At 51.1% G+C, this 22,053-nt stretch overlaps 1 protein-coding gene across 1 annotated transcript; it reads left to right on the top strand.

Annotated features, from left to right (window-relative positions):
• Positions 1-461: 461 nt before the first annotated feature.
• On the top strand, positions 462-2,339 carry mapkbp1 (mitogen-activated protein kinase binding protein 1; the record flags this gene model as incomplete). The annotated part of the gene is made up of 3 exons (XM_084482171.1): positions 462-1,213; positions 1,623-1,699; positions 2,118-2,339. The coding sequence occupies exons 1-3, from the start codon at positions 496-498 to the stop codon at positions 2,337-2,339; spliced, it is 1,017 nt and encodes a 338-aa protein (XP_084338297.1). The 5' UTR covers positions 462-495.
• Positions 2,340-22,053: the final 19,714 nt, after the last annotated feature.

Genomic DNA, 22,053 nt, shown 5'->3' with positions numbered 1-22,053 from the left:
CACACACACACACACACTCGCGCACAGACACACACACAAACACACGCTCGCACGCTCACATGCACACACACATCCAAACACACACACACACACACACTTAACCTTGCTCTCTCTCTCTCTCTCTCTCTCTCTCCTGCAGAGAAGCCCCTCTCTCGCCCCTCCAGGGAGGTGGCCCCCCTCCCCCAGCGGCCCACCACCCTCCCCTCCTCCCCCCGACGCCCCGCCCCCTCCACCTTACCCACCTCCCCCCGGCCGCGCCCGTATCCGCTGGCCGTCTGCCCCGTCGCCGTCAACAACAACAACAACAGCACCGCTAAACTCAGCCCCGTCAGCGCTAGCGTCAGCGCTAGCGTCAACGTGGCTAGCAGCCCCGTCGCTAGTAGCAGCGTGGCTAGCAGCGACGCTTACGTTAGCTTCCCCGCTAGCGACGGGGCTGGCGGCGGCGGCGGCGGCGGCGGGGGGGCGGGGGGGCCGCGGCGGGCGTCCCGCTCCTACATGAGCCCCACCACCAGCTCCATGGCCAAGATGTCCCGCTCGGCCTCGCTGGGCGACGGCCTGGACGTCCTCTCTGAGGACCGCCCCCCTCCGCCCGGTGGGGGGGGCGGGGCCTGTCCTTTGGCCACGCCCCCCAGCGCCAGCGTGGTCCCCACGCTCATCTCCGGCCCGTCTCCCGCCGCCGCCAACGCCGCCTCCTCCTTTGGTAACCACGGCAACCTGCAGGCGAAGCTCAGCGTGGAGTTTGGCCACGCCCTCCCCGACAAGCCCAGCCTGGCGGCGTTCTCGACGGCCCCTTCCTCCTCATCCTCGTCTTCCTCGCCAGCGCCGCCCCTGCGGACCCCCCAGGGGCCCCAGGCCCCCCCGGCGCAGAGCTCCACCTCGGAGCCCTGGAACGAAGGAGTGGTCCCCACCGCGGAGCTGCACCACCAGACCTCCCGTGCCCCGGCGCAGAGCTCCACCTCGGAGGCCTGGAGTGAGGACGTGGTCCCCACCGCGGAGCTGCACCACCAGACCCCAGCACAGAGCTCTGGCTCAGAACCCTGGACAGAAGGAGGTGTCTCCACGACGGAGCTGCACCACCAGACCTCCAAGGCCCCAGCACAGAGCTCCACTCCAGAGCCCTGGAGAGAAAGAGTGGTCCCCACCGCGGAGCTGCATGTCCAGGCCCTGGAGACCAGCCAGGACGAGAAAAGAGACGACGACGACGAGTCTTCAGGTGAACCTCCACACACTGTCACCTGTCTCACCTCATCACCTGTCTCCTCCTCACATTGTGACCTGTCTCACCTCATCACCTGTCTCTCCCTCGCCTTGTGACCTGTCTGTCTGTGGTGCCCCTGTCTCTCTTACCTGTCTCTCTGACCTGTCTGTCTGACCTGTCTCTCTGACCTGTCTGTCTGACCTGTCTCCCTCACCTGTCTCTCTGACCTGTCTCCCTGACTTGTCTCTCTGACCTGTCTCTCTGACTGGTCTCTCTGACCTGTCTCTCTGACCTGTCTACCTGACCTGTCTCCCTCACCTGTCTCTCTGACCTGTCTCCCTGACTTGTCTCTCTGACCTGTCTCTCTGACCTGTCTCTCTGACCTGTCTGTCTGACCTGTCTGTCTGACCTGTCTCTCTCTCAGTGAGCCTGGAGGTCTGCAGAGCGGCGGCCGCTGAGCTCCAGAGAACCTTCAGGAGAGCAGCTCACCTCCACAGCCTGGTACACACACACACACACACACACACACACACACACACACACACACACACACACACACACACACACACACACACACACACACACACACACACACAGGTACACACACAGGTACACGCACACACACGCACTCGCGCACAGACACACACACACAAACACACGCACGCACGCTCACATGCACACACACATCCAAACACACACACACACACTTAACCTTGCTCTCTCTCTCTCTCTCTCTCTCTCTCTCTCTCTCTCTCTCTCTCTCTCTCTCTCTCTCTCTCTCTCTCTCTCTCTCTCTCTCTCTCTATCACACTCACACACCCTGGTACACACACATACACACACACACCTCTACACCCAGGTACACACACACACACACACGTGTAACCTGTGTGTGTGTGTGTGTGTGTGTTACCTCCAGGTGAGCAGTAGCTCCGCCCCCGCCTCCGCCCCTGATCAGCAGGAGATGAGCAGGGTCCTATCAGAGGCCTTTGGCAGCTTGAGGGCGGAGCTAAACACCCCAACCCTGGGAAGGCTGGAGCCGCAATGCATGCTGGGAGGAGAGGAGCGGACCCTGGACCTCCTGGAGCGCTACTCCCAGCTCCTCCTCCAGGCCGTGGAGAAGAAGCTGGAGGCCCACTAGACCCCCCCCACTAGACCCCCCCCCCCCCCCCCCCCCCAAGAGACCCCCCCCCACTAGACCCCCCCCCCCCCCCCCCCTCCACCACTAGACCCCCCCTACTAGACCCCCCCCCCCCCCCCCACTAGACCCCCCCCACTAGACCCCCCCCCCCCCCACTAGACCCCTCCCACTAGACCCCCCCCCCCCCCCCCCCCCCCCACTAGACCCCCCTCAACCACTACACCCCCCCCACTACACCCCCCCCCCCCACCCCCCCCTAGACCCCCTCACCTCCTGGTCCTGGACCACTGGACCTCCTGGACCACTGGACCCACTACCACCTCCTGGTCCTGGACCACTAGACCTCCACCACCTCCTGGTCCTGGACCACTAGACCTCCACCACCTCCTGGTCCTGGACCACTAGACCTCCACCACCTCCTGGTCCCCCTGGACCCCCTGGACCCCCTGGCCTCCTCACAGGTGTGGTTCTGTACTGAGGGCCGTGTGGACGTTCCCCCTGGGGTCTCCGGGTCCTCTGGGTCGTCGTTCGGATCTTCACAGAACTTCATGAGCTCAGTGGACTTCAGGAACACTAGACCACCCGGGGGGGGAGGACTACAGGGTGTGTTTGTGTGCGTGTGTACGTGTGTATACACACACACACATGTAGTTTATGTGAGCTGTGAGTGAAGTAGCCTCTCTCCTCCGTTGCTACGACAACCGACTGACAGTCACTTTGTTGTTGGACCTTCCTGGGTCAGTCGCCATGGCGACGGCGTGACAGAATCCGTGTGTATTCCCCAGCAGCCTACTATACTAGAGTACTAATACTGCTACTATACTAGAGTACTAATACTGCTACTATACTAGGGTACTAATACTGCTACTATACTACAGTACTAGTACTGCTACTATACTAGAGTACTAACAATGCTCCACTACAGTTCAGGACCTAGTTAGTTCATTATTTATTAACAGTTTGTTATTTTTCAGCACAGTAACTTTTGTGCTGTTGTTATGTTATTACGTTGTTTGCACTCAACCGAGTTATACTAATAATAATAATTATAGAATGATAATATATTAACAATAATAAGTAAATGTATGATGTGGAAGACTGGCTGGACAGACCGAATCGGATTGGTCCAGACACCCATCCTATCACGACAAACAGGAAACGGTTACAATAGACCATGTAAGGGACTGCCCATATATGGCAGTGACTCTGCGCTATCTGCAGTGGAAGCTAGTCTGTTAGCCTGTTGCTAGCATGTTGGCTCGCTGACGAAACCCTGACCTACACTACATTCATGCGCTACATAGGACCAGTGCCTTGAATGACAACCAGCAGTCTACTGGAGTTCAAGCTGGAACTTGAACTGGTTTTTAAAAGGCTACTGACGGCTAAATCAACACAGAGTAGCCAAAACGTTCTGCTGTTGTTAAAGATAGCTTTGATAAGTCGGCATTTAATAATCCAGCTCTCCTCTCGTCTTCCTGTTTAGAGTCACCGGTAGTATTGATCCGCTGACCAGCGGTCGCGTTGTACAGTATGCATTCCGTTGTCCTAGCGTTTTCCAGGTACATTTCATTCCTCACAGTGTTAACGTTGTCTTCCTGCAGAACCCCCGAGTTCTGAGCCTGTGAATAATCATGAAGAAAATCAGGTGAACTTTCCCCCTTTTCTAAACACGGTTTACATGACGCTTGGTTTATGACTCCGGTGTGCACAAGGTAGAACTTAACTCCCTCTTTTTTCCATCACTGTACAGTCTTAAACAATTGAGTCTTATTTGAATAACGTTTTTTTTGTTTAATAACGTTGTCCTTTTTAAAATAATGTCCTATTTAATATGGTAATATCGAAGATTTCCGTTTAGTTCCTTTTGGCGACACCTATGGGCGATAAGTGGTATTGCAGGTGTTTTTGGACCTCAGTTCCATGGCCTCCCAGAGATCCCTGTGAAGTCTCAGTTGGCAGTTGGCCCCTTGGCCACGCCTCCATAACTGCACCAGCTGGGTTTCGGTTGGCTTTGGATTTGCACTTGTTTCTGAAGTTTTATCGTCTGTAGTGTTGGATCTTTCCGGGTTTGTTCGGCCGTAGATAGTTTCCGTTTAACCGCTAGCAGACACTGGAAAAAAACACTACACCGCCTCACACACACACACACAAAGAACACAAGACAGCTTAGAGCCAGAAGGATTACAAGATGGCCGCCACGGGACTTGACGTCGCTTGTCAGTGTCCAGATGGAATAACTGCGCTTATCAAAAGAAATATGTTATATGTTTTGCTCGGCTCATCCTTTGCTCATGTTCCTTCAGTGTCCTCCTCAACCTGGCAACCCAAGTGAGCTTTGAGTCTGGGCGGAGGCGACTCCAGTATTGTGCGTTTGAGCTGCAGTACCCATTTTGAACACTCTGGGTCAATGTTTTATAGTACCTTTTAATAAAGAACTAATTCTTATTTACAATAACGGCCTGCCAAGAGAGCACTGCTGGGTGTTAATTAATTCGGCGATCTTAACAGACATTTACATACATCTTCGAGATTATAACTTTAAAATAAGGTTGATTTAGCAAACCACGGCCATCACGGAGCCGGTCAGTGGCGCCCCCTAGTGATGTTTTATAACATAACGGTTTGTAATGCGGACGACACTCCATATCCTGAACTCTGTTAGAGATGACTAACAGATGGCTTTTGTAAAGGGTTAAGGGTCATATCGCTTTGATTTTAATAAAACAGATCTTAATAGTGTGTTTTTCAAGACCAAATGTATATAAATGGGTTAAATAACTGCTTGTCTTTACACTGCTGGCTGAAACGTATTCTTCCTACTGTTTGTTCTTCTCTTCCCTGAAAGACAATAAAAGATTTGGTGACACGTTTTAACAGCTTCTCAGGCCCCATCAGTATCACCATGGAGACGCATAACATAACTATGAACTATAACATGACCATAACTATGGACTACAACATGACAGTAACTATGGACTATCCACCTAGCCCGAACTTATCCTCTCACTAAAGTGCTACCTTCTACGTATTCTCGCTTCTAACCAGAAATGGGAAACCGGACTGGTCGTCATGGTGGCGTGCATTGTTTAGCCTGGAATGAGGTGGATAACATGGCCGTAACTATGGACTATAACATGACAGTAACTATGGACTATATCATGACCATAACTATGTTTTATATCAGGACTTTATCAGGACTATTACAGGACTTTATCAGGACTATAACAGGACTTTATCAGGACTATTACAGGACTTTATCAGGACTATTACAGGACTTTATCAGGACTATAACAGGACATTATCAGGACTATTACAGGACTTTATCAGGACTAAAACGATGGGCTATATAACAATGGATGGATGAGGCAGAAAGTTGTTTCCTGTTCAGACCGTGATGACCTTGTTTAGAAACCAATCACTAATCAATACACCTGACCATTCGTCTTGAGTCCAGGTTCCATAGATCTGCATATTGATTGATCAATTGCAAGGTCTCTATTGACGCATTGATCTATAGACCATGAATCTACCTAGATCAGTCGGATCAGTCCGACCATCTGTCTATTGATCATAGATCATGGGTCGTTCTATAGATCGATCAGTCCGTCCATCCGTCTATTGATCTCTGGATCACAGAGGGAAGAGCAGGAACCCCGAGAAGAGGCTGAAGTTGCGGTTGTCGTCATAGAGACGGTAGCTTCCCGGCAGGTGGAGGCTGACGGTGTCCCCGGTCTCCAGGAGGAGGGGCGCGGCGGCGGAGCTGCTAGCGTAGCCGCCGTGGCCGTTGAGCTCCAGGCTGAACAGAACCCGCTGGTCGTTCCGGTACAGGTACACCCCCCGGTAGCCCTTCAGGAAGTCCGCCACCGTGAACAGGAAGCAGTAGAGGCCTCTCACCGGAGCCCTGAAGACGCCTACAGGAAGTCATGACACACGGATGAACGTGAGCACGCTATAGGCTGACCCGCACCCCCCCCCCCCCCCCGGCTCCGCCCACTACGCCACAAGATCCAAACACACAGGAACCGGATTGGCCAAACCTGAAGTGACCAAGGAGGGAGGGACGAGAGATAGACACTCCCCCTTTCGGTCCTTTGTCCAAACTATAGTCCAAACGAGTACAGTACGTATGAGTACTAGTGTAGTACTAGAGTATTAGTATGAGTTAGTCTTAGCAGCAGTAGTAAGCACTAGTTAGTACCCGTGGTCTGGTTGTAGGCCTGGCCGACGTTGGTGAGGGTCTTGGTGAACACCAGGGTGGTCTCGGTGCCGAAGGGTCCGACGGCTCCGGAGTCGCTGAGGCCAGCGGAGAAGGCGACTCGAGCCCGGTCTGGGAGGGGAGGGAGGTCTCAGGGGTGAGGTACCGCTGCCGGCCACACGGGGGCGCTGGCGCTCTACCTAGACTAGGACTGATTCAGCCATCACATGGTGGTGGAACACTACTACAGCTCTTCTGCTGTATTCTGACAGTTCTGATTATACATCATGAGACCAACTCAGAAACGTAGGTCTAACTGAGAGATTGTCTTTCATCGTGTATTTAACAGCAGGAGCCCAACCTCGGTTCTGAGTCATCCACTGGTCCAAACGCCGCTCGGTTCTGTCCGTCTGGATCTCCATGACTAGACAGAGGGGTCCGGAGCAACAACAACAGACGTCGTGGATGACAGGTTAATAGAGGAGTTACTACATAGGGCCACTAGAGGGCGATGTGGTGCAGGTAGACGGCAGACCTGAGGTGTTGGCGTGGAGATCCCCCAACAGTCGGCTCAGAACCCCGGCCCTCGCAGCCACACCTCGCAGAAGAGGAGGAGGAGCAGGAGGAGAAAGACCAGGTCAACTTGTTAATAGCATTCAGCTGAGGATTGTTTTAACAATTCAAAACAGCTCTGGATGAAGCCAGTGTGTTCCTAGAGCCGATTCTGTAGTAGGAGGAGATTACTGTAACGTAACTCAGAGATGTATCTCAGAATAGGGTATAAAGAGGGTGATAAATGGTACAGCAAGTCCTCCATACTTGCTGTTGTATTCTCGCTGGTGTTCATCCTGGCCTCCAGGGCAGACAGTTCAGCTGAGTGACCTCAAACAGAGAAGAATAACGTTAGTGGATATACTGGCGCCAGGCTAATGTTGGCTGTAGGTAAGCTTATTTAGAGTGTAGCTAAGATAGCATTTGCTGTGGCCTAACTAATGTAGGATGTATCTAGGCTAATGTTAACTGAATCTAGGGTAAATTATGGTGTCGCGAAGCTAATGTTTGCTATACCTGAGCTCTCCGTCTTCAGGGTCTTCAAAGCGGCCTCCTCAGCCTCTAACCTGGACTCCAGCGCTGTAAATATACATCTCAGGTATATTCAGATTATCCAATCAAACAAGCAGATTAACGGCGTGAACATATTCAGGTGTTACCTTCTCTCTGGCTCTCCCCAGTGGTCATTCTGGCTGCCATGGCAACCCGCTCGGCTTCCTGGGCTGAAAGAGTCGTCGTAGCAACAGACAAGTCATGTTGCAGTTCCTCCAGCTGCCTGCTGGTGGCGCTCTCTGTAGCCTCCAAGTCTGAAACTAGAGTAGAGAATGACATGAGGAGGGGTCTGGACTCATCTGGACATCACATCTGGAGGGAGGATAGTCAAGGTTTCTCTGGCCACTTGCCCCACTCTTGTCAGGTGTACCGGTTCTCTATTGGGTCTAGAGTTGTTCCTGTGTTTGGTCTAGAGGTGTTCCTGTCTTGGGTCTAGAGGTGTACCTGTGTTGTGTTGGGTCTAGAGGTGTTCCTGTGTTGTGTTGGGTCTAGAAGTGTTCCTGTGTTGGGTCTAGAGTTGTTCCTGTGTTGCGTTGTGTCTAGAGATGTTCCTGTGTTGTGTTGGGTCTAGAAGTGTTCCTGTGTTGTGTTGGGTCTAGAGGTGTTCCTGTGTTGGGTCTAGAGGTGTACCTCTGTTCAGTTGGGTCTGCAGGTGCTCCATCAGGGATTGGCTGATGTTGACTCTGGTCTCCACCCTCAGCAGCTGGGAGGTGTGGTCTGGAAGCAGAGAGAACAGCTGCTGGGAACCAGGACAGACTGACCTTCAATGAAGATGACCACACCTCCTGTTCTGGTCAATACCCTAATAGCACCTCCTCATATCACCTCCTCACAATGGAGGAGATACCAGGAGGAGAAGCAGCATTAGGGTGAAGAGGAGAACCTTGAAGAGCCACCAGAGAGCAGCTAGGGAACAGGAAGTAAGCAGAACCTCTGGCAGACTCACCGTTGTTCTGGGTGTGCAGCTCCTCAACGAGGATCTGTGTGGATCTCAGTCCTTCCTCCAACCCTGAGGAAAGATCACACTACAACTAGACTGGACCGAGTACTAATGTAGGCTATAGACACAGCCGAGACCTGAGTACTAATGTAGGCTAAATAGCAAAGCTCATGTAGGCTGTTGCTAAGCTAACGTAGGCTATACCTGAGCTCTCTGTCTTCAGGGTCTCCAAAGCGTCCTCCTCAGCCTCTAACCTGGACTCCAGCGCTGTAAATACACATCTCAGGTATTTTCAGATGATCCAATCAAACAAGCAGCTTAACGGCATGAACATATTCAGGTGTTACCTTCTCTCTGGCTCTCCCCAGCGGTCATTCTGGCTGCCATGGCAACCCGCTCGGCTTCCTGGGCTGAAAGAGTCGTCGTAGCAACAGACAAGTCTTGTTGCAGTTCCTGCAGCTGCCTGCTGGTGGCGCTCCCTGTAGCCTCCAAGTCTGAAACTAGAGTAGAGAATGACATGAAGAGGGTTCTGGACTCATCTGGACATCACATCTGGAGGGAGGACATTCAAGGTTTCTCTGGCCACTGGAGGATGACTTAGCTTAGACCTTATGTTCTAGAGGTGTTCTTGTGTTGGGTCTAGAGGTGTACCTCTGGTCAGTTGGGTCTTCAGGTGCTCCATCAGGGATTGGCTGATGTTGACTCTGGTCTCCACCCTCAGCAGCTGGGAGGTGTGGTCTGGAGGCAGAGAAAACAGCTGCTGGGAACCAGGACAGACTGACCTTCAATGAAGATGACCACACCTCCTGTTCTGGTCAATACCCTAATAGCACCTCCTCATATCACCTCCGCACAATGGAGGAGATACCAGGAGGAGAAGCAGCATTCGGGTCAAGAGGAGAACCTTGAAGAACCACCAGAGAGCAGCTAGGGAACAGGAAGTAAGCAGAACCTCTAGCAGACTCACCGTTGTTCTGGGTGTGCAGCTCCTCAACGAGGATCTGTGTGGATCTCAGTCCTTCCTCCAACCCTGAGGAAAGATCACACTACAACTAGACTGGACCTGAGTACTAATGTAGGCTATAGACACAGCCTAGACCTGAGTACTAATGTAAGCTATAAACCCTCGACCAGAGAGGTTATCTAGGTTGCAGCTAGGCTAATATAGGCTGTAAATTAGGTAAGTTGTAGATCAGATCATGTAAGCCGAAGCTAGGCTAACGTGGGCTATACCTGAGCTCTCTGTCTTCAGGGTCTTCACAGCGGCCTCCTCAGTCTTTAACCTGGACTCCAGAGCTGTAAATATACATCTCAGGTATATTTAAATTATCCAATAAAACAAGCAGATTAACGGCGTGAAAATGTACTGGCGTTACCTTCTCTCTGGCTCTCCCCAACGGTCACTCTGGCTGCCATGGCAACCCGCTCGGCTTCCTGGGCTGAAAGGGTCGTCGTAGCAACAGACAAGTCATGTTGCAGTTCCTCCAGCTGCCTGCTGGTGGCGCTCCCTGTAGCCTCCAAGTCTGAAACTAGAGTAGAGAATGACATGGGGAGGGGTCTGGACTCATCTGGACATCACATCTGGAGGGAGGATAGTCAGGGTTTCTCTGGACACTTGCCCCACTCTTGTCAGATGTACCAGTTCTCTGTTGGGTCTAGAGGTGTTCCTGTGTTGTGTTGGGTCTAGAGGTGTACCTGTGTTGGGTCTAGAGGTGTACCTGTGTTGGGTCTAGAGGTGTTCCTGTGTTGTGTTGGGTCTAGAGGTGTACCTGTGTTGGGTCTAGAGGTGTTCCTGTGTTGTGTTGGGTCTAGAGGAGTTCCTGTGTTGTGTTGGGTCTAGAGGTGTACCTCTGTTCAGTTGGGTCTTCAGGTGCTCCATCAGGGATTGGCTGATGTTGACTCTGGTCTCCACCCTCAGCAGCTGGGAGGTGTGGTCTGGAAGCAGAGAGAACAGCTGCTGGGAACCAGGACAGACTGACCTTCAATGAAGACGACCACAGCTCCTGTTCTGGTCAATACCCTAATAGCACCTCCTCATAACACCTCCTCACAGAGGAGGAGATATGAGGAGGAGAAGCAGCATTAGGGTGAAGAGGAGAACCTTGAAGAACCACCAGAGAGCAGCTAGGTAACAGGAAGTAAGCAGAACCTTTAGCAGAACTCACCGTTGTTCTGGGTGTGCAGCTCCTCAACGAGGATCTGTGTGGATCTCAGTCCTTCCTCCAACCCTGAGGAAAGATCACACTACAACTGGACTGGACCCGAGTACTAATGTAGGCTATAGACTCACCCTAGACCTGAGTACTAATGTAGGCTATAGACACAGCCTAGACCTGAGTACTAATGTAGGCTAAGTAGCAAAGCTCATGTAGACTGTTGCTAAGCTAATATAGGCTATACCTGAGCTCTCTGTCTTCATGGTCTTCAAAGCGTCCTCCTCAGCCTCTAACCTGGACTCCAGCGCTGTAAATATACATCTCAGATATTTTCAAATTATCCAATCAAACAAGCAGATTAACGGCGTGAACATATTCAGGTGTTACCTTCTCTCTGGCTCTCCCCAGCGGTCATTCTGGCTGCCATGGCAACCCGCTCAGCTTCCTGGGCTGAAAGAGTCGTCGTAGCAACAGACAAGTCATGTTGCAGTTCCTCCAGCTGCCTGCTGGTGGCGCTCTCTGTAGCCTCCAAGTCTGAAACTAGAGTAGAGAATGACATGAGGAGGGGTCTGGACTCATCTGGACATCACATCTGGAGGGAGGATAGTCAAGGTTTCTCTGGCCACTTGCCCAACTCTTGTCAGGTGTACCGGTTCTCTATTGGGTCTAGAGGTGTACCTGTGTTGGGTCTAGAGGTGTTCCTGTGTTGGGTCTAGAGGTGTTCCTGTGTTGTGTTTGGTCTAGAGGTGTTCCTGTGTTGTGTTGGGTCTAGAGGTGTACCTCTGGTCAGTTGGGTCTGCAGGTGCTCCATCAGGGATTGGCTGATGTTGACTCTGGTCTCCACCCTCAGCAGCTGGGAGGTGTGGTCTGGAAGCAGAAAGAACAGCTGCTGGGAACCAGGACAGACTGACCTTCAATGAAGATGACCACATCTCCTGTTGTGGTCAATACCCTGATAGCACCTCCTCATATTACCTCCTCATATGACCTCCTCACAATGGAGGAGATACCAGGAGGAGAAGCAGCTTCAGGGTGAAGAAGAGAACCTTGAAGAACCACCAGAGAGTAGCTAGGGAACAGGAAGTAAGCAGAACCTCTAGCAGACTCACCGTTGTTCTGGGTGTGCAGCTCCTCAACGAGGATCTGTGTGGATCTCAGTCCTTCCTCCAACCCTGAGGAAAGATCACACTACAACTGGACTGGACCCGAGTACTAATGTAGGCGATAGACTCACCCTAGACCTGAGTACTAATGTAGGCTATAGACACAGCCTAGACCTGAGAGGTGATCTAGGCTGTAGTTAGGCTAATATAAGCTGTAAATAAGGTAAGTTGTAGATCAGCTCATGTAAGCCGAAGCTAGCCCAAAGTAGGCTATACCTGAGCTCTCTGTCTTCAGGGTCTCCAAAGCGGCCTCCTCAGCCTCTAACCTGGATTCCAGCGCTGTAAATATACGTCTCAGATATACTTCAATTATCCAATCAAACAAGCAGATTAATGGCGTGAAAATGTACTGGCGTTACCTTCTCTCTGGATCTCCCCAGCGGCCACTCTGGCTGCTATGGCAACCCGTTCAGCTTCCTGGGCTGAAAGAGCCGTCGTAGCAACAGAGGAGTCATAGATGCTTCTGGAGTTTGGAAGTCCAGAACTTTCCGATATTCAGAGGGTAGCTCAGCAAACGTGTGAGATGAGATAAGAGTGTAAATACCTTTGGTCAGTTCCTGCAGTTCCTCCAACTGCCTGCTGGTGGTGCCCCCTGTAATCTCCATGTCTGAAACTAGAGTAGAGAATGACATGAGGAGGGGTCTGGACTCATCTGGACATCACATCTGGAGGGAGGACATTCAAGGTTTCTCTGGACACTGGAGGACGTTTTAGGTTAGACCTTAGGTTCTCGAGGTGTTCCTGTGTTATGTCGGGTCTAGAGGTGTTCCTGTGTTGTATTGGGTCTAGAGGTATACCTCTGGTCAGTTGGGTCTGTAGGTGCTCCATCAGAGATTGGCTGATGTTGACTCTGGTCTCCACCCTCAGCAGCTGGGAGGTGTGGTCTGGAGGAAGAGAGAACAGCTGCTGGAAACCAGGACAGACTGAACTTCAATGAAGACGACCACACCTCCTGTTCTGGTCAATACCCTAATGGCACCTCCTGATATCACTTCCTCATATTGGAGGAGATACGAGGAGGAGAAGCAGCATTAGGGTGAAGAGGAGAACCTTGAAGAACCATCAGAGAGCAGCTAGGGAACAGGAAGTAAGCAGAACCTCTAGCAGACTCACTGTTGTTCTGGGTGTGCAGCTCCTCAACGAGGATCTGTGTGGATCTCAGTCCTTCCTCCAACCCTGAGGAAAGATCACACTACAACTAGACTGGAACGAGTACTAATGTAGGCTATAGACACAGCCTAGACCTGAGTACTAATGTAGGCTATAAACCCTCGACCAGAGAGGTTATCTAGGCTGCAGCTAGGCTAATATAGGCTGTAAATGAGGTAAGTTGTAGATCAGATCATGTAAGCCGAAGCTAGGCTAACGTAGGCTATACCTGAGCTCTCTGTCTTCAGGGTCTTCAAAGCGGCCTCCTCAGCCTCTAACCTGGACTCCAGCGCTGTAAATATACATCTCAGGTATATTGAAATCTTCCAATCAAACAAGCAGATTAACATTGTGAAAATGTACTGATGTTACCTTCTCTCTGGCTCTCCCCAGCGGTCATTCTGGCTGCCATGGTAACCTGCTCAGCTTCCTGGGCTAAAAGAGTCATCGTAGCAACAGAAGAGTTAGATGCCTTTCTGGAGTCTGGAAGTCCAGAACTTTCCAATGTTCAGACCGTATCTCAGCAAATGTGTGAGATGAGATAAGAGTGTAAATACCTTTGGTCAGTTCCTGCAGTTCCTCCAACTGCCTGCTGGTGGCGCTCCCTGTAGCCTCCAAATCTGAAACTAGAGTAGAGAATGACATGAGGAGGTGTCTGGACTCATCTGGACATCACATCTGGAGGGAGGAGATTCAAGATTTCTCTGGCCACTGGAGGACATCTAAGATCAGATCTTAGGTTAGATATCTAGAGGATCTTCAAGTCCAATTGACAGCAAATCTCATGTTTCAATTGTTTTATGCAGATGTGGAAACATGGGAACAAAGGATGGAGGAATAATCATAAGTGTTAATATTCTCTGGCCCCAATCTTGTCAGGTGTACTGGTTCTCTGTTGGGTCTAGTGGTGTTCCTGTGTTGTGCCTGGTCTAGAGTTGTTCCTGTGTTGGGTCTAGAGGTGTTCCTGTGTTGTGTTGGGTCTAGAGGTGTTCCTGTGTTGTATTGGGTCTAGAGGTGTTCCTGTGTTGTGTTGGGTCTAGAGGTGTACCTCTGGTCAGTTGGGTCTGCAGGTGCTCCATCAGGGATTGGCTGATGTTGACTCTGGTCTCCACCCTCAGTAGCTGAGAGGTGTGGTCTGGAAGCAGAGAGAACAGCTACTGTGAACCAGGACAGACTGACCTTCAATGAAGACGACCACACCTCCTGTTGTGGTCAATACCCTAATAGCACCACCTCACACCACCTCCTCACAATGGAGGAGATACCAGGAGGAGAAGCAGCTTCAGGGTGAAGAGGAGAACCTTGAAGAACCACCAGAGAGCAGCTAGGGAACAGGAAGTAAGCAGAACCTCTAGCAGACTCACCATTGTTCTGGGTGTGCAGCTCCTCAACGAGGACCTGTGTGGATCTCAGCCCTTCCTCCAACCCTGAGGAAAGATCACACTACAACTAGACTGGACCAGAGTACTAATGTAGGCTATAGACACACCCTCGACCAGAGAGGTTATCTAGGCTGTAGCTAGGCTAATGTAGGCTGTAAATAAGGTAAGTTGTAGATCAGATCATGTAAGCTGAAGCTAGGCTAACGTAGGCTATACCTGAGCTCTTTGTCTTCAGGGTTTTCAAAGCGGCCTCCTCAGCCTCTAACCTGGATTCAAGTGCTGTAAATATACATCTCAGATATACTTCAATTATCCAATCAAACAAGCAGTTTAACGGCGTGAAAATGTACTGGCGTCACCTTCTCTCTGGCTCTCCCCAGCGGCCACTCTGGCTGCTATGGAAACCCGCTCAGCTTCCTGGGCTGAAAGAGTCGTCGTGGCAACAGAGGAGTCATAGGCGCTTCTGGAGTTTGGAAGTTCAGAACTTTCCGATATGCAGACCGTAGCTCAGCAAACGTGTTAGACAGGATAAGAGTGTAAATACCTTTGGTCAGTTCGTGCAGTTCCTCCAGCTGTCTGCTGGTGGCGCCGCCTGTAATATCCACGTCTGAAACTAGAGTAGAAAATGACGTGAGGAGGGGTCTGCACTCATCTGGACATCAGATCTGGAGGGAGGACATTCAAGGTTTCTCTGGCCACTGGAGGACGAATTAGGTTAGATCTTAGGTTCTAGAGGTGGTCCTGTGTTGTGTTAGGTCTAGAGGTGTTCCTGTGTTGGGTCTAGAGGTGTTCCTGTGTTGTGTTAGGTCTAGAGGTGTTCCTGTGTTGTGTTGGGTCTAGAGGTGTACCTCTGGTCAGTTGGGTCTGCAGGTGCTCCATCAGGGATTGGCTGATGTTGACTCTGGTCTCCACCCTCAGCAGCTGGGAGGTGTGGTCTGGAAGCAGAGAGAACAGCTGCTGGGAACCAGGACAGACTGACCTTCAATGAAGATGACCACACCTCCTGTTCTGCTCAATACCGTAATAGCACCTCCTCATAACACCTCCTCACAATGGAGGAGATACCAGGAGGAGAAGCAGCTTCAACCCTGAGGAAGGATCACACTACAACTAGACTGGACCAGAGTACTAATGTAGTCTATAGACTCACCCTAGACCTGAGTACTAATGTAGGGTATAGACACAGCCTAGACCCGAGAGGTGATCTAGGCTGTAGCTAGGCTAATATAGGCTGTAAATAAGGTAAGTTGTAGATCAGATCATGTAAGCCGAAGCTAGGCCAACGTAGGCCATACCTGAACTCTCTGTCTTCAGGGTCTCCAAAGCGGCCTCCTCAGCCCCTAACCTGGATTCCAGCGCTGTAAATATACATCTCAGATATACTTCAATTATCCAATCAAACAAGCAGATTAACGGTGTGAAAATGTACTGGCGTTACCTTCTCTCTGGCTCTCCCCGACGGCCACTCTAGCTGCTATGGCAACCCGCTCAGCTTCCTGGGCTGAAAGAGTTGTCGTAGCAACTGAGGAGTCATAGGTGCTTCTGGAGTTTGGTAGTCCAGAACTTTCCGATATTCAGACGGTAGCTCAGCAAATGTGTGAGAGGAGATAAGAGTGTAAATACCTTTGGTCAGTTCCTGCAGTTCCTCCAACTGCCTGCTGGTGGTGCTCCCTGTAGCCTCCAAGTCTGAAACTAGATTAGAGAATGACATGAGGAGGGGTCTGGATTCATCTGGACATCACATCTGGAGGGAGGATATTCAAGGTTTCTCTGGCCACCAAAGGACGTCTTAGGTTAGATCTTAGGTTAGATATCTAAAGGATCTTCAAGTCCAGTTGACAAATATCTTTCACATATTTTTTGCAGATGATGAAACACGGGAGCAAAGGATGGTCTAGAGGTGTACCTGTGTTGGGTCTAGAGGTGTACCTGTGTTGGGTCTAGAGGTGTACCTGTGTTGGGTCTAGAGGTGTTCCTGTGTTGTGTTGGGTCTAGAGGTGTTCCTGTGTTATGTTGGGTCTAGAGGTGTACCTCTGGTCAGTTGGGTCTGCAGGTGCTCCATCAGGGATTGGCTGATGTTGACTCTGGTCTCCACCCTCAGCAGCTGGGAGGTGTGGTCTGGAAGCAGAGAGAACAGCTGCTGGAAACAAGGACAGACTGACCTTCAATGAAGATGACCACAGCTCCTGTTCTGGTCAATACCAAGATAGCACCTCCTCATATGACCTCCTCACATTGGAGGAGATACCAGGAGGAGAAGCAGCATTAGGGTGAAGAGGAGAACCTTGAAGAACCAACAGAGAGCAGCTAGGGAACAGGAATTAAGCAGAACCTCTAGCAGACTCACCGTTGTTCTGGGTGTGCAGCTCCTCAACGAGGATCTGTGTGGATCTCAGTCGTTCCTCCAACCCTGAGGAAAGACACTACAACTAGACTGGACCGAGTACTAATGTAGGCTAAGTAGCTAAGCTCATGATGGCTGTCACTAAGCTAACGTAGGCTATACCTGAGCTCTCTGTCTTCAGGGTCTTCAAAGCGGCCTTCTCAGCCTCTAACCTGGACTCCAGCGCTGTAAATATATATCTCAGATATATTCCAATCATCCAATCAAACAGCTAACCTGGACTCCAGCGCTGTAAATATATATCTCAGATATATTCCAATCATCCAATCAAACAGCCAGATTAATGGCGTAAAAATTAACTGGCGTTACCTTCTCTCTGGCTCTCCCCAGAGATCACTCTGGCTGCCATGGCAACCCGCTCGGTTTCCTGGGCTGAAAGAGTCGTCGTAGCAACAAACGAGTCAGATGCCTTTCTGGAGTCTGGAAGTCCAGAACTTTCCAATGTTCAGACCGTAGCTCAGCAAACGTGTGAGACGAGATAAGAGTGTAAATACCTTTGGTCAGTTCCTGCAGTTCCTCCAGCTGCCTGCTGGTTGCGCTCCCTGTAGCCTCCAAATCTGAAACTAGAGTAGAGAATGACGTGAGGAGGGGTCTGGACTCATCTGGACATCAATCACATCCGTGTTGCGTTGGGTCTAGAGGTGTTCCTGTGTTGTGTTGGGTCTAGAGGTGTACCTCTGGTCAGTTGGGTCTGCAGGTGCTCCATCAGGGATTGGCTGATGTTGACTCTGGTCTCCACCCTCAGCAGCTGGGAGGTGTGGTCTGGAGGCAGAGAGAACAGCTGCTGGGAACCAGGACAGACTGACCTTCAATGAAGAAGACCACACCTCCTGTTCTGGTCAATACCCTAAAAGCATCTTCTCATATCGCCTCCTATTTTTTCCTCCTCATTTATCTCCTCATATGGGAGAAGATATGAGCAGGAGATGCCTTTAGGGTGAAGAGACAAACCTACCTGATACCTTCCTCTGAAGCTCCAACAGAGAGCTCTCATTGGACCTCGCTCTGGACTCCATTGCTGAAAAGATCAATCAAAACCCTCAGTTACTGCCATAACCAATCGCATGGTTACCGTCAAAAACAATCACATTACCTAGATTGCAGTTAAATCTTGAAACTATCACATCCGCAGTGATAAACCATGGTGTCTTTGAGTCCCTACATCACATTACAATACACAAAACACAGCTCTGCCCGAACATGCAAGCCCAGGCATCAAGGTGAGGGTCCTACCTGTTAGCCTGCCATCCAGTTCCCTTAGCTGCCCCCTCACTGCGGCTAGCTCAGCTGAAAGGAACAATTAGACCTTTATCTTTCATGTGTTAGGGTTAGGGTTAGGGTTAGCTGAAAGGAATTTACCTAGTGATTCATTTTTACCTGCCGAGTAGCTGTGCCGGTGGGTGTACCTGTGCCGGTGGGTGTACCTGTGCAGGTGTGTTACCTGTGCAGGTGGGTGTACCTGTGCAGGTGTGTTACCTGTACAGGTGTGTTACCTGTGCAGGTGGTTGTACCTGTGGAAGTGGGGGTACTGGTGGTGAGTCTGGTCATCAGGTCCAGCCGGTTCTCGGTTTCGTTCATCCTTCTCCTTAAATTGGACAGCTCAGTGGATCCTTCCGACATTTTATTCCATCGTTATCCAAACAAAGTCAGAGAGACGGGTAGAGAACATTACTGCCTAATATATTACATCTATATTATATTATATGACGTTCTTTTATATTTCACTCAATTATAACCCATTTTAGGTTTCAGTGTTTTGTATTTTAGTGTAATAGGCTTCTCTGGAAGCTACCAGGTATCTGCACACCTGTACCTGCCAACGGCTGCGCCACCTGGATGGGGGTAGAACCCAGATGCGTCTCTAAGGAAACCAGTCTGGTCTCCATGGATACCAGTGCCTCTGTCTGGTCTGAAATCATAAACCACAAGTACGACCTCACGTATTTGTGTTTATCACTTCCTGTTGTACACATGTTATCACTTTGATCACTTAGGGGTGTATGTTGGGTTAGGGTTGGGGTAATAGTCTGGGTTTAGGGTTGTATACAGTAGGTTAGGGTTAGGGTTAGGGTTGTATACAGTAGGTTAAGGATTAGGGTTAGAGTTAGGGTTGTATACAGTAGGTTAGGGTTAGGGTTAGAGTTGTATACAGTAGGTTAAGGATTAGGGTTAGAGTTAGGGTTGTATACAGTAGGTTAGGGTTAGAGTTGTATACAGTAGGTTAAGGATTAGGGTTAGAGTTAGGGTTGTATACAGTAGGTTAGGGTTAGGGTTAGAGTTGTATACAGTAGGTTAGGTGTTAAGGTTAGGGTTGTATACAGTAGGTTAGGGTTAGGGTTTAGGGTTTAGGGTTGGGGTTTAGGGTTATATACAGTACGACCCTTACTGTTACGCTGTGTCTGGAGGACGTTCAGCTGGGCAGAGCAGGAATCCATCCGGACCTGCAGCTCTGCCATCTGAGAACCTCCTTCTGGAGTCCCAGAGCCATCTCCTGGTCGCCCCACTGAGAACACTGGAGACCAGGTTACCAGCTAAACTACCCACTGGAGACCAGGTTACCAGCTAAACTACACACTGGAGACCAGGTTACCAGCTAAACTACCCACTGAAGACCAGGTTACCAGCTAAACTACACACTGGAGACCAGGTTACCAGCTAAACTACCCACTGAAGACCAGGTTACCAGCTAAACTACCCACTGAAGACCAGGTTACCAGCTAAACTACACACTGGAGACCAGGTTAGCAGCTAAACTACCCACTGGAGACCAGGTTAGCAGCTAAACTACACACTGGAGACCAGGTTACCAGCTAAACTACACACTGGAGACCAGGTTACCAGCTAAACTACACACTGGAGACCAGGTTAGCAGCTAAACTACCCACTGGAGACCAGGTTAGCAGCTAAACTACCCACTGGAGACCAGGTTAGCAGCTAAACTACACACTGGAGACCAGGTTACCAGCTAAACTACCCACTGGAGACCAGGTTAGCAGCTAAACTACACACTGGAGACTAGGTAACCAACTCAACTCTTGTAGTATTTAGCTCTCAAGCTGTGGGATTGTGTCTAGTTTTGTGTGTCTTTGTAGATGTGTGTAAAAGTGTGTAGTTGTGTGTCTGACCTAAGCGTTGTCTCCTGAGTTCCTCCATCTGATTCTCAGCGGAACACATCCTGGCTGACAGCACTACACACACACACACACACACACACACACACACACACACACACACACACACACACACACAATGCAGAGTTACCATGAGTAGCAGTGTAGCGGTAACGCTGGGACCAGGTGGGACCAGGTGGGACCAGGTGGGACCAGGTGGGACCAGGTGAGCCTCACCTGCGTTCCTCCTCCTCAGCTGCTCCACCGTGCTCTCGCTCGCTCGCAGCCTCATCTCCAGGAAGGGCAGCTTCCCCCCCAGCTCTGCACACAGGACACACACACACCTGGTTACCAAGGCAACCCTGCTCAGGGGTCAGACAGGTAAAAGAAAGGTCAGAGTTAGACAGGTTAACAGGTGAGGGTGAGACAGCTATCGGGTGAGGGTGAGACGGGTAAAAGGTGAGTCAGACAGGTAACAGGTCAGAGTTAGACAGGTAACAGGTGAGTCAGACAGGTAACAGGTATGGGTGAGACAGGTAACAAGTGAGGGTTGGACAGGTAACAGGTCAGAGTTAGAGAGGTAACAGGTGAGGGTTGGACAGGTAACAGGTCAGAGTTAGACAGGTAACAGGTGAGGGTTGGACAGGTAACAGGTCAGAGTTAGACAGGTAACAGGTGAGTCAGACAGGTAACAAGTAAGGGTTGGACAGGTAACAGTTCAGAGTAAGACAGGTAACAGGTGAGGGTTGGACAGGTAACAGGTCAGAGTAAGACAGGTAACAGGTGAGGGTTGGACAGGTAACAGGTCAGAGTTAGACAGGTAAGGATGAGACGGGTCCCAGGTGAAGGTGAGACAGGTGACAGGTGAGTGAGACAGGTAACAGGTGATACGACCCACCTGTGTTCTTATTCTTCAGGTGATCCACCTGGACCTCCTGGGCCTCAAGCCGGGGCCCCAGAGCTGAAACCACATCACCCATCACCCATCACTCCATCACTCCATCACTCATCACTCACCCCTCATCACTCATCACTCCATCACTCACTCCTCATCACACATCACTCCATCCCTCATCCTCCCACCAACATCCCAGTCCCACTCCGACGTGGCCCACATCCATCACTGCTCCGGGTTACTACGGTAACCTCCGGGTTACTACGGTAACCTAGAGGCACGGAGTCGTTTCCTCCCCTCTGTTCTCCACAGCGCTGCTGAGCTGTGGTTGGCTGTCTGTCTGGGAGGCTCGTCCAACCGCGACTGGATGCTTCACATCAGCAGTACCTAACGACCTAGTGACACTAAAAGCACCGATCACCGTCCGACCTGAATCCTGATCAGCAGCGCCGCTACAGAGACACACGTCTCCAGCTCCAGCTCCACCTCATTCTAGATTCTAGTTCAGAGGAAAAGACAGACCAGACCAGCTCAGGGTGGAGGTCTGGGTCCGGGTCTTACCTGAGGTCTGCTCCTCCAGATCATCTATCCTGGACATGGACCGGGTCAGCCCCAGCACCTGGTCCTCCCGGGTGAGGTTCACCTGGACCTGCAGGGTGGTCTCCAGGCCCCGGACGCGCTCCGAGGTCTCCCGGGAGGTGAGCTGCTGGTCCTGGACTCTGGTCTCCAGGCTCCTCAGGACCAGCCGCTGGGCCACCGTCTGCTCGCTCAGCCGGAGCACCAGGTCCTTCAGACCCTGCAGGTGGTCCCAGAGGACCAGCACGTCCACCGCCGCCCCCTCCCCCCGGACCACCGCCGGGTCCGGGTCCGGGTCTGGGTCCGGCAGAGGCTGGGTCTGACCGGGACCAGGACCCGAGGACCCGGCTAGACCTGGTCCGGAGGCCAGGAGCAGCAGGACAACCCGCACCACAACACTCACGCTCATTCTGCTGGCAGGTCTGGCAGGATTACACCTCCTGATACACACACACACACACTTATACACACACAGCTCCCAGTAAGGGACACACATGGCCGGTTTGAGGATTATTCTGGAATATTCTAAACAATGGGTCTTTCTCGAAAGTATATATCTTCCTATTTAAATACTTATTTTGTAACATTCAGTTTCACGTCAAACCCCAGGGAGATTTGGTGTTGGCATACCGAGCAT

The sequence above is a fragment of the Micromesistius poutassou genome (assembly GCF_964030765.1).
Source record: "Micromesistius poutassou genome assembly, chromosome: 17".
Classification (NCBI taxonomy): Eukaryota; Metazoa; Chordata; class Actinopteri; order Gadiformes; family Gadidae; genus Micromesistius; species Micromesistius poutassou.
Note: the sequence above shows the minus strand (reverse complement) of the source record. Positions and strands in the feature narration are given on the sequence as shown.